Source organism: Ammospiza nelsoni, chromosome 3 (genome assembly GCF_027579445.1).
Source record: "Ammospiza nelsoni isolate bAmmNel1 chromosome 3, bAmmNel1.pri, whole genome shotgun sequence".
Taxonomy (NCBI): domain Eukaryota; kingdom Metazoa; phylum Chordata; class Aves; order Passeriformes; family Passerellidae; genus Ammospiza; species Ammospiza nelsoni.
In genome coordinates, this window is record NC_080635.1 from 12,541,631 (window position 1) to 12,559,281 (window position 17,651).

The following is a 17,651-nucleotide window of genomic DNA, read 5'->3' on the forward strand; positions in this document are numbered from 1 at the left end:
GAGCTGTCTCTCTGTGTTGTAGGTTTTTCTGTGACTGTGGTGCTGGAACACTGTCCAATCCCTGTACGCTCGCCGGAGAGCCTACACACGATACAGATACACTATATGACTCTGCTCCACCTATAGAATCTAATACATTGCAGCACAACTGAATTCCTTTTCAGAAAGAAAGTCCTGCCATTCTAATATCATAACTATTAAAACTTTTTTTTTGGAGGAAGTTACACTTGCCCATTTCTGCAGAAAGAGACTGTATTAAAGCGGATGTGTGAGGTGTTGACACTATGGAGCTCAACCTACCAAAAAAGAAAGTGGCAATATGTTGACTCAGGATAACAGAACTGGGCGTTTTAGCATTACTGTGTAAACAAAGACTTTGAAGGGACAGAAGTGAAGAAAAATAAGCTGCAATTTTGTACAGATACCAACTTCTGAGAGCTGGTGTTTTTACAAGTAGCATTGAAACGCAGTCCAATTTGCAGTAGTACTATTCTGTAGACAAGCAGCATTCTTTGTTGCTGCCTTTATGGACATGGGTACCAATCGCTTTTGTAACATGGTAAAAATGTGAGCTAGCACTTCTGCATTTCTTTTGATTTTTTAACATTTATTCAGATTGAGAAATATGATTTTAATGCTTTAATCTCATGTAGTTTGTTTCTAATTTCAAGCAAAAAATCTTATTGTACTTGAATGTGTCCTGTTTTGTTAGCACACCTAGACTTGCTGTAACTGTACTCATGTCCCAGTATGTACGTTCTTTCTATGAAAGAGAAAACACTAATCTTAAATTATATCCAGCAATTTTTCTGGTGTCCTCTGAAGTTAGAATAATCTTCTCCCCTGCCCCAGCAATAGTCTGTACTCAAACCACCCTAACAAAAGAAAGAAAAGCGAGTGTTTTAATGAGACTTCCTAGACTATAATGCACTATAAAACAAAGTACCCATGTAACTAAGTTTTGTGAAAGAAATTTTACTATGTTTTAAAGTACACAGTAGAAAGTCTCCTCAAAACAGTCTTGTACTTTTACTCTGTTCATAGTTTTTTTTGAACAGTCTGGACATTACTTACATAACCTGCTGGAAATCACAGCAATTTCCTGCTCTAATGAAGCTGAGACAAGTATATATACAGCCCTATACAGTTTCATAGCTTTTTTCCATTTATGTGTATTGGTGACAGTGGGTAATCAACAGCCTGAAAGTGTATGCATGTACCATAACATCTAGACTTAATATATTGTGGAGTACTCAATAACCATTATGTAGAGGGTAGGTATGAATTAAAGGGTTTAATTTCCTAGGAAAGACAATGGAAAAATGGTCATTTTTAAAAAATAAAGTTTATTAGATCATAATGTTGTCTGCTCCCACCTTCTTGAGAAACCCATGCGAGTTCCTAAAGCCGGTCGATCATCGCTGTGAGTTTCCGAACCGCGTTTGCGTCACGAGTTGCTCCATCCACCACCTGGCACAGGTACCTGGGGGAACAACCACCTTTACTGACGGGGACACTGAGGGGCAGAGCTTGAGATTGCCATCCCTGCAACGGCTTTAGGAGACATGGATGCTGGGCCTGGTATAAAGGCTGCCAGCACATCCCCCCCACAGCACCTCTGTGTGCAAATTCAGACTGGCACAGTGACCCAAGGCATAAAATACTGCTCAGCATCTCTGCCCTCCCATAGTACCTCCCTCCCTCCCTCCCTCCCTGTGAACATCTGATGTTCGCAAAAGTAGTTGCTGTGACTGAGCAAAAGCCACTGCCCAAATAAAAAATTTAAAATGGCTTATAGGAACGCATTTTAACTTAGGTACAGAAACCCTGGGTCTTACCTAAATATTCTCAGTGAGATGGTTGCTTTTTCAAACTCTTTGGCTTTTCTGTGCCCCTTCTGAATGACTTCCTCTGGAATATCTGCAAGTCTTGCAGCGTTGAAGCCGTAGCTCTTTGGGCAGGCTCCTTCAATGAACTTGTACAGGAACGTAATTGTTTCCTGGCTTGGATCCTCACTCTCATTTTCAACCATGCATGCCTGGGAAGAGCAAGCCACAAGTTAGAGTTTGCAAAACTGACCTGCAGCCTAAGAAAGGCATGGGACACTGTGTCCTGTTCCCAAACCAACCATTTCTCAGGGCAGAAGAGCACAGAACAGCAGGAAAGCCCCAGCAGGGAGAAGCCCATGCTCCCAGGCATACATACCATGTGTCCCAGGCGCACGGCCCGGCTGTGGGCATGGTCCTCCACCAGGGAGTGGTAGTGAGTGGAGAAGAGCGTCCGGCAGCGGATCCTCTGCGCCAGCTCCTCCACCACCGCGCTGGCTATGGCCGTGCCGTCAAACGTGGCTGTGCCTCTGCCTGCGGACACAACGGGACACCTGTGGCACACTCGTAAAGTCAGCCCACAGCTCGCGTGCTGCTGGACAGACAGACACCCCCCAGGGTGTGTTTGACACCTGTGGCACACTCCTACAGTCAGCCCACAGCTCGCGTGCTGCTGGACAGACAGACACCCCCCCAGGGTGTGTTTGTTCCCCTCCCCACTGCGTGCAAGACAAACAGCAGTGAGGGGTGAGAGCCACCAGCAGCAGGGAAAGCTGAGCTGGGTGTTGGCCCCATAACAATCAGCCTCTTCTGCACTGCAGAAAAAAGATGTTTCTGCTCTCCTGAGGTTTGCTGCAAGTAATTATGCAAAGCAAAAGCAGGAAACCACAGCTGGAAATAGGGTAATAATGACTGGGGGTGGGAGGTGGTGATGAGTTCCCAGGGCACCCGAGATGTGTTCATGTTAGACAGGCTGACACACCAGTTAAACACCAGCATCATTATGGTGAAACTGGCCCTGTGTACTTGGCTGCCTTTCAGACAGCCCAAAAACCTTGCAGCCAGTCTTTCATCCCACAGATTTAGCTTCCATCTATTACAAAACAGTCTAATTACCCAGCTCATCCACGAGAACAAGGGAATGCTCTGTTGCATGCTGCAGAATGCTGGAAGTCTCACTCAATTCAACAAAGAAGGTACTTTCACCTTTAAAGGAAATGACAAAAAAAAAAAGCCACAAATTAAGTCAAAGATCGGAGAACCACAACTAAAACCTCATTTAATCTGTGCTAGAATCTTGGTTAAGCTAAAGTGAAACTCGGTAGCTAACTGATGAACAAAAACATGACACTTTTTTTCCAGAGTGAAAACATCAGGTTGCCATTTGCCAGAAAAAAACAAGTTTTGGTTCCTTTAGAGTACAGGAATAAGCACAAGCACAATTACTTAAGTTTTCAGGTCAACACACCTGCTTACTTTTAATAGCACCAGTCAAAAGTAACAGCAGGACAAAAAGAGGGGCACAAATGCTACAATGGGGAGAATTTTTGTCCCTTTCTTGCTGTGAATACACAGGACAGGCTGAAGGTGTGTGTGGCTTTCCAGCGAAAAAAAAACCAAGCAAAAAATCAAAGACTGAGAGACTGGAATTACTGGTTTGGTTGTGATGTCAGGAGGGAACTATCTGGATAATAAAGGCTTTATTTGTACGTTCTCTCCTTGAATTAAGTATGACAAAAGGAATATTCTGCTGCTAAGGCTCAAGCATCTCATGGGAGTTTCAGCAACCCAGATAATACAAAGCCTGAAAGTTACACCTGAAATTTGTTTTAGCAGATTATGAGCAGAAGTACACAATTATTCACACCCTTCCACGTGATAAACCCACACTTACAAAGTCAGGATTTACTTGTTCTTTGTGAAGATCATTACAAATAATTACAAGTAGCAGCAATTAATGCAATTTATTCCATTAAAGGCAAGCAAGGCAAATTTCTTTCCTGTACTCATGCTGCATGAACACTGTTTTGCTCTAACATAAGTTTTCTAACATGAATTACTAAGCAGCATCCACCAATCCTGATGTTCTGCATTTATTTAAAGAAATTACCAGGATTTAATGGTTTCAACAATATTTAAGAATAACCATTTATTCTCTTCAGAAAATAAAGCCCTAAAATTTTATTATTGAAAAAATTAACTTAATAAAAGTCCTGCTGACATCCATTACAAAGTGACTGCTGTGGACCAACTTTTTCTGTGCTTTCCTGGCTACACAGTGTGCAAACAAATGCATCAAGAACAGATTTCACAGCTCGTTCTTTGCAGTGCTTACCCTCACAACTGAAATGTCAAATCAGAAGTATAGTCCTCAGTTAACTGAAAAAAAATTGAAAATGCCACATTTTGCTAGACCATCTCTCATGAAGGAAGGGCCCTTCTCATCTCTACCATAAACATTTAAGTATTCTTTCACACTTTTGATTCCTTCTCATACTGAAATTAAACAAAATGGAGACAAGCTGGGCAAAGAAAGCCTTAGTAACATTCTGTAGCTGAGAAGAAAAGCCTTGATTTGGGGAAGTGTCAATATTTTTTTTAATTAAGAACTTGGAATGACTCATTTCCAAATTCCTTCTGTGCAACAAGTTCAGTGGGCTTAACTCCTTTCATATTCACTGACCCACATTTTTCAGCAGAGAGATCACAGAAAACCTGTGCCCTCCTTAATGAGCACTGATACTACTCTTAGCACAACAATCATTTTATTTTTCTAGCCCAGTGGCACTTTGCCCATCACCACTGGCAGACTTTACCATTCCACTTCTGTCATCCTCCACTTGTGTCTTCCTCTCCATTAAAGGAAAAAAATACTCCAAGAACTGTCAACTACTGCTTCCAAGAAGGACATCTGCCTCTCGTGCTCATCAGAAGAAATCAGATTTCAAACATAATGATTGAAACAAGGGACTTTTACAGTCCTTGCAGGAAGGTACAAAAACAACTCCTGTGCAACAGCTGCCCCAACATCACTGTCCTATTTCAGAACACTTACAAAAAGGTATCAGTGAGAGCAGAATATAATCAGTTCTAAAAAGGATATTCCTCAGACTTGCATCCAGCTGGGAGTTAGGCTTTTAATATTAAAATTCATTAGGAAGTGATCCCATGAGTCTGTCAAAAATCGAACGGACGCACACATGAAAAAATAAAGTCTAAGTGCAATCCTGTCTCCACTCTGAACAACAAATGAAGAGTGTACAGCTCTTCCTGCAAAATGCTATTCCCTTTCCAGCTTGCCACTGGAAGCAGGAGCAGGAAGCTGGAGCCTGTGGAGAGCCTGGTTCAAGCATGGCTTAAAGAAAGAGGCCATGAAGGTATACAGCTGAGGGAAAAGTAAAAGGTAGCTGTAAAGCAGCATTTCCCAGGCTTGATTCTGTAAATAATTAGGTTCTCAGTCTTTCCATAACAGGCAGACATTCTGTCCTTGGCGTCTCTGAGAACACTGATCCTGTTTTCAATAAGCAAACCACAGGTATTGTAAACAAAAGGAGGGGTTAGAGTTTTCTCTGTAGCCTATCGTGAGCTCGAATTTTGCAATATGCATGAAGTCAATTAACACTGTTATAAAAGTGGCTGATTTGATCAATAAATCGGAGTCGATGCCGATCAACAACAAAGATGGGTCGTCTCCCTTTGCTCTCAACAGGAGCCCCCAGTGCAGGCAGCTGTGTGTGAGGCACTCACCAGCCATGATCCTGTCGGAGGCGCCGAGGCGCGTGAACACGCGGTCGATGGGCGTGAGCCTGCAGGACTCCGCGGGCACGTAGCACCCCAGCTGGGCCATGACCACCAGGAGACCAGCCTGCACAGCAAACAGGGACAGGCACGTTTGCCATGGTGTTTGCAGAATCAGTTCCACACGCACAACGAGGGCATGAAGCTGTGTTTCCCCTAAAACAGGAACTGGAGTACATAAAGCTTCCCACTGCTTTAACAGCTCCAGGCTGCAGCAGCATCAGCTCTGGCAGGACTGAACTACTCTGAAAGCCTTCAAGACACAAATTACCACAGCAAGCAGTGTTTATAAAGCAATCTCCCTGCTGACCTCTAGTTTCAGCTTGTTCAACCTGCAGAAGCATCTTTCGCCAGCTGATGCCAAGTCCTGGGTAGGTCACTTGAAAAAGATAAACTGTACTCTATCACTTCTTCCCTACCAACTCTCCTAGGACAAATAACACTTATCCCTCCCTAAAGCAGAAAATCTCTCTGAACATGAGCACTTTCTGGGACCTCCTGTGACAGCCATGACAGCCAGGCCCTGTAATTCCCTCTCCCAAACCCCAGAGGAAACCTGGGACACATGACAATCACCTGTCTCATGAGTGTAGATTTGCCACCCATGTTGGGGCCAGTTACCAGCACACAGGAGGCCTCACTGCTGCTGCCTTCACCCTTGATGCCTATCACGATGTCATTGGGAATAAAATCATCCCCAAAGAAAGTTTTTGTGATGCAAGGATGGCGGGAATTTCGAAGTTCCAGGAAGGGAGGAGCATTATCTGTAGGCAGCAGGATTACAGGTCGGCACAGAGGTCCATCACCACCTTGACTGTAGTGAGCAAGGGACATCAAGACATCTAGAAAATGAAGAGAAATTCCAGTCAGTCACACTTTCAAATTTCTTCATGCACAGGAATTAATTTACTCATTGAACAGCAATTTTGTAGAAACACTTTTCTATTTTATTCCATTTTCCTCATAAGGGAAACACCCATGAAGGACTCCAGAACAAGTAAAAGGCGGGAATATTTGCAGTGTCTTTCCTCATTCCTTCCAGATTTCTATAGATGTAATGATAAAAATGCTCCCCTATAGTTATTTTAGTTCAAAAGTCTTTAAAATCCACATAATTTCATTTCAAGAATTCATGAATAAAACAATAATTTATTGCACTGGTTTTTCATTTAGAACTAGGAGGAAATCGGCTTCTGTGACAGTGAATTACTTTGGGAAGAATCCTAATTCTGCTTGAAAGTTGCCAGTGGAAAACTGTATAAATATTAAAACTCTGTGTCTCCAGCAGGAAGCAGCAGCACAAGACCCCGCAGTTAGCTGAGCCCTGAGGTTCTAAAAGCTATCACCCACACAACGAGACTGTTCATGATTTTAGAGGCTTTATGTACACACATTACAGCTGAGCCTGGACACTGAATTCCTCCCTGCTGGGAACCAATTCAGCACTTGCCCTGAGCTGTGGTGTGGCTCATGTGACTGCTTCCCAGCTCTCCCAGCAAATCCATTCCCAGCCAACACTCCCTGCCTGCCTGCCCTCCCTTTTTCTGCTCTAGTGGCATTCAGAGACTGCTTTCATTTCTCCCTGGAACAAAGACATCCCAGAGTGCCTCATCCTAGCAGAAAATCCACAGGACAGAAGTATGCCAGTCCTGAGAAGGGAATACAGGAGATTGCTCTATCCCAGAAATAAGGAGGATTTGGGGAAGCCTTCTTAGTAGACTACCTTCTTCAAGGCTCAACACTGAGTACTTACATTTTTTAAAGGATGGCCAGAAATCATCCTGCTCAGATAAAAAAAAACTTACCAGCAGGTTAGATTTTTATAGCTCCATTTAATAAGAAGCTACTAATCCACACACAAGGCTCTGGAAGCAGTGGGGCCCACCAGGCTACACTGAACTGGGAGAAACACTTGGCTGCACATCTTCAACCACACATCAGGAATTAAACAGGGAATCACTGCTAATTATCAAAGACTTTACCACAATCAGGAGTTTTCAAACAAGTCAAGAGCTGGCAACGAGCTTCCCTAGATCAGATTTCACCAGCAGAGGGTTAGTTTTACCGTGTCAGAAGGAGGCAAAGCTTACCCAGCACAGCAATGCACTCCACAGCTGTCTGCCAGTCCTTGCTGTTCTTGTCGAAGTTGTAGAAGAGGCGCCTCATGCAGTCCTTGAGGGCGGCGTCGCGGCGCTCCTCGGCGTTCACCATGGCAGCCAGCATCCTCTCGATCTCCTTGGTCCAGTAACGCTTGTAGCCCTTCCTGCTGGACCTCAGCTCGTACTCCTCGGGCAGGCTTCGGGAGATGACACTTTCTGGGATCTCCATCTGGTACCGGTTCTTGCCCGTCCCCCAGTACTGCACGGATTTGGACCCAAGCAGCTTGCGCTGCTTGTCCAGGTACTTGCGCAGGTCCTCCTCGAGAGCTCTGATATCCTCCAGCGCTCCGTCGTAATCGGGGTCAAAGCCCACCTTGGGGGTGATCACTCCTGTCTTCCGAGCCTGGTTGTGATCAAAGGCCGTGTCCCACCTGGTGAGCTCTGCGCTCAGGTCTGGGAAGCGGCCATCGGGATTTTGGGCTTTGCGGGTGACCAGCTGCCTCAGGACTCTGGATTTGAAGTCACTGGCGAACTCCTCCATGAACTCGACAATTTCATTCATTATTTTGAATCCCTCCAGGGTAGACAGAAAGTCAGCGATTTTTTTCTTGCTGTACTTGAGTTCTTCATAGAAGATGGCCCTGCTGTCAGGATGGTTCTGACTTTTGAGTGGTGACCCAATGCTGTGAATTTTGCTGAGCAGTCTCTCAAGGTCAGGCAGTTTCTTGAGGTACTCAGTGACTTCAGACATTTTATCTGGCACCGCCAGGAGGTCCTCGACAGCGTCCAAACGATCATTGATGGATTTAGGATTACAGAGAGGAGCGCAGAGCCACTGTTTCAGGAGTCGCTTCCCGAATGGTGTACAGCAAGAATCAATCCTTTCCAACAAGGTACCTTCAGTGCTTCCATTGGTTCCATTCTGCAGGACTTCCAAGTTCATCAGGGTGACTCCATCCAGCACCATCCGCTGGCCAGTTCTGCCAAACAAACTACTTGAACTCGTGGTTTTTGCAGTAGCAATATCCACAGGGACATATTCCTCGAAGTTTGCCTGTGATAACAGCTCCTGATCAATCAGACATTTTTTGAGATAGAAGACACATCCCCCAAGAGCTGACAAAGCTAACTCACTGTTTTCACCAGGAGTTAATCCCAGGGAGTCACTCTCTGAAGTCAGAGATTTGATTACAGAGGGCAGAGAACATCCATTTTCAGAATTCTGCTTCTCCTTGAAATATCCTTCCTCAAGAAGGACTTTTAGTGTTTTAGACGCATTCCAGAACTGGGAACCCGAGGTCAGCCCTTCCTGAATGCAAGAAACCAGCGAGCCCTTCAGTATCTTCTGTGTGTCCACAGACAGGTTGCCCTTCTCAAACAGCACCTGCACAGGGGTGTAGTGAGCTACCAAAGTCCTGAACCTGGAGCAGTGGCGGTCGTCAGGGAACTGCCCGACGTGGAACTTCCCCATGGAGGTGTCGACGAAGCAGACGCCGTAGAGGCGCGTCCCGGCCGCGTCCTCGTCCTCCTTCACGCTCAGCAGGAACCGGCTGTGGTTCTCGGAGGGGTCGCAGTCCATGACGCTGTAGGTCTGCGTTCCCTTGGTGATGATCCTGCAGATCTCCCGCCGCACCACCTTGTCAGACCTGCTGGAGTGGCCCGCGGCCCTGCAGCGCGCCTCCATCATTTCGGGCGTTTCCGTCTGCTCCACGCGCGCCACCTTGTAGCCCTTCTGCACCAGCACGTCGGAGAAGCGGCCGAACGCGGTCTCTGGAAAGCCCGAGTGGGCCCAGGTGCCCTTCATGAAGATGAGGCCCAGCTCGTTGACGCCGGTGACCGCGTCCATGTGGTACAGCTCGTAGAACTTCCCCACCTTGTAGCAAATCACGGCGTCGAAGTTCTGGCTCTTGAGCTGCCACCACCTCCGCACGCCCGGCGTGCACTTGTTGAGGTAATCCTCGGGCACGTGCAGAGTGCAGGGGTCGTAGTCAGGGTCACCCTGACGCCGCCTGTGCGCATCCCTCCTCTTCCCCTCCTGCAGCCACTCCAGCTTCTCGTGCTCCCACGCCGAGAAGCCGCCAGCGCCGCCGCTGCAAGCATTTGCTTGAGATTCAAAACTTTCAGGTGCTGCAAAGGATGTCAGCTTAGACTTGGCATCCGAAGAGACTGCCGCTGCTCTTTTGGGTGTTCCAGAACAGTCATTTCCCAGGCTACTCCTTTTAGCAGGCTTTTTCACCTCTCTTCTCTTGCGTTTAGAAGGGACTTTTACAGGGCTCTCTGCAACACTCTCTGCCTCTGTCTCTGTGTCAGAAGACTCATTTTCATCCACCCCACTACTGGCTTCCTCACTGCTGGCTGCTTCTTTCCCATCAGGCTTGAACTCCACATCAGAGCCATCGTGGTCACTGTCAGAATCCAACACTCTCCTTCTCTTGGCTTTCACAGCTCTTTCCCTGCTCATCACCCGCTTATTGCTTTTCACATCCTCCTCACTATTGCAGTCTTCACTGTTGCCTGATGCATTTTCACTCATCTCCTGGAAAAATAAATTACTTTGTCTCTAGATAATTCTGGCTACAAATACTGCTGCATAAAGAAGTGCAAAAATGTGCAGTAACGCAGTACCTATGATGCTTCAAGCAAGAGACAGCAGAGCCACAGCCAATTCCAAGTACCTTAACAGAACCCAGGTTTTTTCTGGACAACTAACTTCTACTGGCCAGTGGCATAATCACTCCTCTTTCTATTCTTTAAAGACTCATTCATTACTGTGCATATGTGATGCTGATGAACAAAGCATTTAAACTGCACAGAAAAAGAATATGGCACATGTAGGAGAAAGGAAAGATAAATAAAAGATAAAATAACTCTGTTATTTGCCTTTTCAGCCTCAAACTTTAACAGAAAACCAGCAGTGGAGGGACTGCAGTGAGTACAGTGCCACTGCACACAACACAATGCCTGGAGTGGCACCTGTCCCTTGGGGCACTGTCACACTGGAGACTGAGTATATGAGCTAAGGGAAGCCACCATTCCACTGACAGTGTCCTCATACCATTCCTCTCCAAAGAAATCTATTCCAAGGCATATGGTGCTTCTGAAATAATAGCTGAATCAACACAACATGAATACAACACAATAAAACATCACTTTTTAGTTACTCCATCAAGACTGCTGTTAGCAGTGCAAGAAGTGGTATTTTAGTGCTACTCCTCAAGATGAGGGTGGGCACCAAAAATGCAATTTGATGCCTTAGATGAAGAGTCAATAAGCTATAAATTTATATATTAAGATACACTTAAACTCCAGATCAAACTTAGGGCAATTTGGACTATGAATAGCAGACAGAGAAGATAAAATGATGCCTCAGAAAAAAGCACTTCTGGGTGAAAAAGTAGGTTGCCAGGGAGTGATGAGTGGAGAGAGTCAGAGAAGTTGAGTAGATTCTGAGGTCAGTCCTTACCATACAGAACACCAAAGAGACTTGTCTTTCCAACTAGAAAAGATGAGAGACCAGCATATGACCTGACAACACAGAAGCAGTACAAAAAAAAAAAAACAAATGGATACATATGTGTGCAAGATTAATGAGGAGATAAGCTGTGATTACAGTACCAGAGAACTGCAGGATATTCCATGCTCAGCTCCAAGTCACAGCTTCTAAGTTCTAGCAATATTTCTGCAAGTGACAGCAATTAAGAAACATTTTACCTCCACTTCTTCCTCTTCCTCCTCTGTGTCTGAAGGCTCATTGCATACTGCCAGTTCAAGCCTCTTGGTTTTATCTTTGCTCATGGCATCATCTGCCAGCACCATGGCTCTCTTAATTTCAGGCTTTGTGCTGTAAAACATACCTCCCTTCATCGTCTCTTTGTCTGATGAACCTGTAAAAAACAGATTTGTTAAGAACAAATGCTAAATGCTAGACTTGACAGTGATCATAGTTCACTTTTAAATGCATTCAGACAACTAGCATTCGTATTCAGATAACTAAATTCCTGTTTTTTACCTGCTACCACTCATTCCCACCACATCTTAAATACAGCAATCTATCACTCCTTCATTCTGCTGAACCACCTCTGGGGAAAGTACACACATTCACAAACGAAATGCCTACCTCCATGAACACCTGAAGAATTGCTTCTACTTCTGTAACTCATTAGCACACGTGAGCACTCCTGGGCTGAGCTCTGACTCACTCCCACTGTAGTTAGTACTGAGTTTAACACTGGCAGAGCAGCAGACAGGCCCGACTGAGACCACAGGGCTGTTTTGGCAGTGACCAGGTAAGCTCAGCCAGAGTTATCTTCACTTTCTAGGCACAAGCCACCTGTGGCACAGCCCTGAGAGCTCTGCTGGCCTGCAAAGTGCTGCTGTGAGTGCAGCCAGGCACCCAGCCCAGCCCATCAGCCAGATTAGCTGATGGCCAATCACACTGGGCACCCAGGCTGCCACTGCAGGGCAGGGAACAAAGCCTGCTATTAATAACTGCTGCATTCCCTCCTCCTGCCACCACCTGCACACACACTAACCCAGAGCCAACCATCTACAGACTGATTTCAGGCCCTTTTCCCCACTCTTGTGAACCCCTCCATCCACCACTGCTGACTGCAGCTTCAGCTCTAACCCAGTGGCACACAAAGGCAGCAGACTTGGAAATACCCCAGAAACAACTCAAACAAAATTCTGGCTCACAATCAACCCCCAGTTTGCAGTAGCAAAGCAGGGAGTTACAAGTAGCTGCTTCCACAGCACAAAGGCAACACATTAACAATCCAGATCCCCCTTTTGGATTTCCAAATGCAATGAGGCAGTCTAAAAATATTTTGCATCAATATTAAATGTGACTGAACAATGTCAGAAGAAAAATCTTCTCATATAATTGAGCTGCACACTCAAGGGTGCAACACCTGCATATTCACTGAACCAACTGTTGTGCACCTCCACTTCTTCCTGCCCACCTGTTACAGGTCTGGCCCTGTGCTCTCTGCACTTACTCAGCTACAAAAAATAACACAACCCAAGAAACTTACCCATTTTCTTACCCAAAGACTCTAACACTTTTGTATATAAAAATGCTTTTTGTTTGAATTTAAAGCAAATAGGTATTTTAAATCTTTTTAATCTGTTCTGCATTCAGCACTTTTTCTGTGATAGAACTATGTACCTGTGCTTAAACTTTGTTTTGTCAATTTGTTTTGGCAAACAGATTAATTTCCCTTACCTGCATTTGCTTCTAAGTACAGCTACAAGCTCTCAGAATATTTTGATTGTTTTCAAACACTTTGGGGAAGGACACATATACCCATGGACCAATTTATTTGCAATAAATTATGCTAACACTCATGGCAATAACATTACCATTTTAATTTAAAACTGTGGCTTAAGTGCAGCACACTGAAGTATAAAGGAGACAAAGATGTGGCTATACGATCATGAGATGGAACTCTGACTGTATAAATGAAGAAACTATTTAAATTCAGTGACAGTTTTTTTTCAGTGACACAAGCAAATCCTACAGGGCATCAGAAATACTGTACTACATATGAAGTATTCAACTAATAAGACAGTTTACAGTCAATTATTTTATTTTCAGCAACAGTAAAATTATGAAAAAAGGAGAAAACAGATTATGTTTACTAAAATGGTGAGATTTATTAGGCAAAATGTTAACTCATTATTACATTTGATTTTCACTAGTTAGCCATGCCATTTCTTCAGTATCACAAACACCAACTCTGATCTGTAACTACCAGCACTGCCCTTACCAACACTCAATTCTGAAGTTATATATTTTATTTACAAAACTGCTGCACTGCTGAGAACAAACACTGCAGCAGAATTAATTTTATTTACCCAATATCCTGGGCCTAGCCTTTTAATTCTGGACATACTACAGTTCCTAAAAAGCTGCTTAAAAACTGGGTTTGACACTCCTAGAATTTGAAGGATTTCAGGGCTAAAAGTGGAAATACTGGGTTTACCTTTACATCATTTTTATACTGAAATGAAGGAAATATCTCCAAACATCAGTAAGCTTTAGGTTTGCTTAATTAGTTGTTCTAATATAATAAATGAAAGGGCTTAGTGTTTTATGTTTCAAGAACTGTATAAACGCAAATGTATCTGCAACCCTCAAAAACTTGTCGCTTACAAAGCACAAAACATGTTCAATTCTACTCTTGGTTTTGCTGCTCTTCTCTATGGAGAATAATATATCCTATACTCCAAGCCTGTAATTCCAAAACAAGTGGCATGTTTCCATTTCAAACAGTTTTGTTCCTATCTCTTACCTTTATATGGCTTCAGGTATTTAACACTGATCCAGCCCCTCGTAGGGCTGTCATCAAAGAACTGCACGTGGACACGAGTGGATTTGCCTTTTCCTCTGACTATTGTCCTTTCCGTGGGGTGGTTGTAAATGAGACATGGCCACCAGGGATAGCCTTCCATCTTGGCCCACACCATGTCCCCAGGAGAATATTCACAGGAGACACTGCAGAGACAACAAATGTGTCATTTAAGGAACACAGACATCTGGAACTCTCTTCACAAATGTCACTGCACACTGCTGCTGAGCATTTTGCTCTCCAACCTGGATTACACAGTTCTTCCATACCACCACCAACGCTTATCCTAAACTTTGATTTGCTCCTCCAAGTTCTGCAGGATTCCCACAGAGACAGAGCTTTATCACAGAATTGTTTGGGCTCAAAGGGACCCCAAAGACCACCTGGTCCCAGCCCCCTGCCATGCACAGGGACACCTCCCACTATCCCAGGTTACTCAGAGCCCCCATCCAGCCTGGCCTTGAGCACTTCCAGGGGTGGAGCACCCACACCCAACCTGTGCCAGTGCCTCACCAATCTCACAGTTAAGAATTTCTTCCTGAAATCTAATTAGACCTACTCTCTTTCAGCTGAAGCCATTCCCTCTCGCCCTGTCACTACACGCCCTTTCCCTGTAGAAACTAATTTTCAACCTGGCACCTAAAGAAAAGAGCAAGACTTAAAAACCCCTCAGGCTACAAAAAAGTGAATAAATAAAAAAACTCTACCTGCACTGCAAAGCACCTGGTGCAGCTTTTATTTGCTCTCTCCTCCTTCCCACAGATTTCACTGCCACACTTTCACAGACGATGGCTGGGACACTCCTGCAGGCTGTGACCCAACCACCAGTGACACTCAGCGTGCTGACACGGGGGACACTTGCCATCGTGGTGCTCAGCACAAGAGATACACAGAGCTCCTGGGGCGGCTCCAGCAGAGGGCAACAATGATGATTATGGGGAAGGAGCATCTCTCTTAAGAGGAAAGGCTGAGGGAGCTGGGCATGTTCAGCCCTGAGGAGAGATGACTGAGGGGGACTTCATCAATATATATAAATGCCTAAATGAGGGGGTGCCAAGAAGATGGAGCCAGGCTTTCCTTAGTAATACCAAGCATAAGGACACGAGACAAAGGGCACAAAGTTCCACCGGACCACAAGGAAAAACTTATTGACTGTGTGTGTGTGACTGTGCGCTGGAACTGATTGGGCGGAGAGGCGGAGCCGCCCTCCCTGGAGGTACTAAAAACTGAACACAGCCCTGTGCCATGTGCTCTGGGATGTCCCTATTCGAGCGGGTTAACCCTGCTCGAGCAGCGAGGTTGGGCCAGATGCCCCACTGTGCTCCCCTCCAGCCTGACCCACTGTGCCCCTCTGTGACACAGCACGGAAAGCAAATTTAAACACGCGTGCAGCACTACATCCAAGCAGCACAGCCCGTGCCCGCAGGTGTCCCGCTGTCCCACCGGGAGCCCAGGCCGCAGCGGGCCCGGCCGGGCAGCGCATCCAGCGAATGGCGGGCACTGCCAGCCACGGGGCGACAGCGACACACGGACACCCCGCGGGTCCCGCTCCTACCACCGGCCGCCGCAGCTCCGTCCCGCCTCCCCTTCCCGCTCTCCCCTCCCGCGTCCCCGCCGGTACCTGGGGGCCTTGTTGGCCTTGGCGGCCGCGCCGTCCCCCGCGCCCTTCTCGCCCTTCTCGCCGTGCCGCGCCGCCGCTCGGCCCGCCCCGCCCGGGGGGCTGCCTTTGGCCTGCAGGCCATTCCGCTCCCCCGAGGCGCGGCGGGGCTCGCTACGGGGCTCGGTGGCGGCCGGCGGGGCCTTGGAGAAGAAGCGGAGCAGGGTGCTCTGCCGAGACATGGCCGCGGCGGGAAGCGCGGGCCGCCCTGCGCGCCAAACCCGCGCGCCCGGCCCCGCCCCGGCCCCGCCCCGCCCGCGGCTTTGGCGGGAAACGCTGAGGGAGGGCCGGCCCGTGCGTCCCTGTTGGCCCCAATTGGTGCAAAACGCGGAATATCTCGAAATTTCCGTGAGAAAGGACGTGGGGTAATGTCTGATCTTCGTGTGCTTCCAACCCTAGTCAACAGGAAAGGGGATTTAACCCCTGAAATAGCGGCTGACGAGCAATCCCTGAGTGACGTCCCAAATTACTTGTGGGTAGGGCTACCTTGTAAAAGTTTAGGGCTCGAGGTGATCTCCCACCTCGGGGGAGGTTAACAAAGCCTGGGGAGAAGGATGTGCGGCTGAGAGTGGACACAGAGAATGCAGAATTTATGGGCCACAAGGACATTTGGCAGGACCCCAAAGATAAGGAAGAAACTAATAACGACAGCTCAGCAACTGTGCTGAACCAGCTCCAGTTGGGTAAAATGTAATTCTGGCAGGGGGAGGCGGTGACCACCACTCCAAACCCACTGACCCAAAAGAAGGGAAAGACTGAGTATGGGACTAATTAGCAGGAGAAGCAAGAGAATCATTAATAAGCAGAAGACAGAATACTAATTAATAACTATGTAACTTTTAGCCAGTGAACATTAATGTCTTTGTTTACTAAAATGTATAAATATTTAAAGGTTTTGGTAGTTGTCATGCTGGCATTGAGGCTTTGCCACCCAGCGCCCTTTTCTGTGCAGAACTGTGAATAAATCAAATATCTCAGCTCTGTGTGTGGATTGGCCTCTGGCATACCAAGTCAAATAACTTATTTTGGGACAACAGCTACTGCCCTCTGTGAAAAACGGCAATAATTTGTTTTTAAAATTTTAAAAGTTTAATAGTAATAAAATGGTTATAAAAATAGCAATATAATTAGAGTAATAAAAATCTTGGACAATTTGAATAAGGACAATATGAGACAATAGAAACAAAGAGTTATGGACCTCCGGGTACCTTTTTCCGAGCAAAATAAGCCCGAAAAAGGACACACTTAACAGAGGATTAACCCTTACAACAAACAACAGCCTGTTGCATATTCATACATTTCATACATGATTAATAAATTCCATTCAAACAAAGGATTCTGTCTGGTCAGTGTCAACTTCTTCCTCCTAATCCTAATGGCATTGAGGCAGGAAGAAGTTCGTTTCTCCTGATAATGGGGCAATAAATTCTCTTTCTCTGAAAGATTCAGGTGTCCTGTGGCTGCTATCTCCATGCAAGTCCTTTCTTTAAAAAAAAGTATCCTACATAGCATAGTTTCTATTTTAACATTTTGCTATAACCTAAAACTATATTTACCACACTACTTAAGAGAATTAATACAGCATTACTTTCTAACACAACACATATAATATTCATTTTAATATTTGCCAAAAGCCAATCATAAAATACGCATTTTTCACACCTCCAAACCCCATTCCCTGCCTGCCATGGGGCCACAGTGCTTGTTATGTGGTGTGTTGGCATGAGCTGGAGCCTTCCCACAAAAACACCCTTGAGGAGGGAGAAATTGTGGCACTGGTGTTGAGCAGCTTCCTCCCTGCCCTGCAGTGCTGTGGTGGCAAGAGGAGAGGCTGGTACCTGGCTGGAGGAGAAGCTTGGGCAGCTGCCAGCCCCACTTCTCAGCTGGTTTCACTGGCAGAGTTAAGAAGTGGCAGCTAAAA

General features: G+C 45.9%; 2 protein-coding genes across 5 annotated transcripts in view; one reads left to right on the forward strand and one right to left on the reverse strand.

Annotated features, from left to right (window-relative positions):
* Positions 1-1,360, forward strand: part of FBXO11 (F-box protein 11) — a 70,307-nt gene extending 68,947 nt beyond the window's left edge. For all 4 annotated transcript variants that reach the window (XM_059469698.1, XM_059469699.1, XM_059469700.1 and 1 more), the window contains exon 23: positions 23-1,360. In XM_059469698.1, the coding sequence (XP_059325681.1) occupies positions 23-152 (130 nt within the window). In that variant the 3' untranslated portion in view covers positions 153-1,360. The remainder of the gene's footprint in view (positions 1-22) is intronic.
* MSH6 (mutS homolog 6) lies at positions 1,327-15,912 on the reverse strand. Its single transcript, XM_059469697.1, has 10 exons — positions 15,695-15,912; positions 14,017-14,219; positions 11,435-11,607; positions 7,715-10,259; positions 6,201-6,466; positions 5,574-5,691; positions 2,943-3,032; positions 2,206-2,360; positions 1,839-2,038; positions 1,327-1,483 (listed from the first exon to the last, which is right to left on the reverse strand). The coding sequence occupies exons 1-10, from the start codon at positions 15,910-15,912 to the stop codon at positions 1,402-1,404; spliced, it is 4,050 nt and encodes a 1,349-aa protein (XP_059325680.1). The 3' UTR covers positions 1,327-1,401.
* Positions 15,913-17,651: the final 1,739 nt, after the last annotated feature.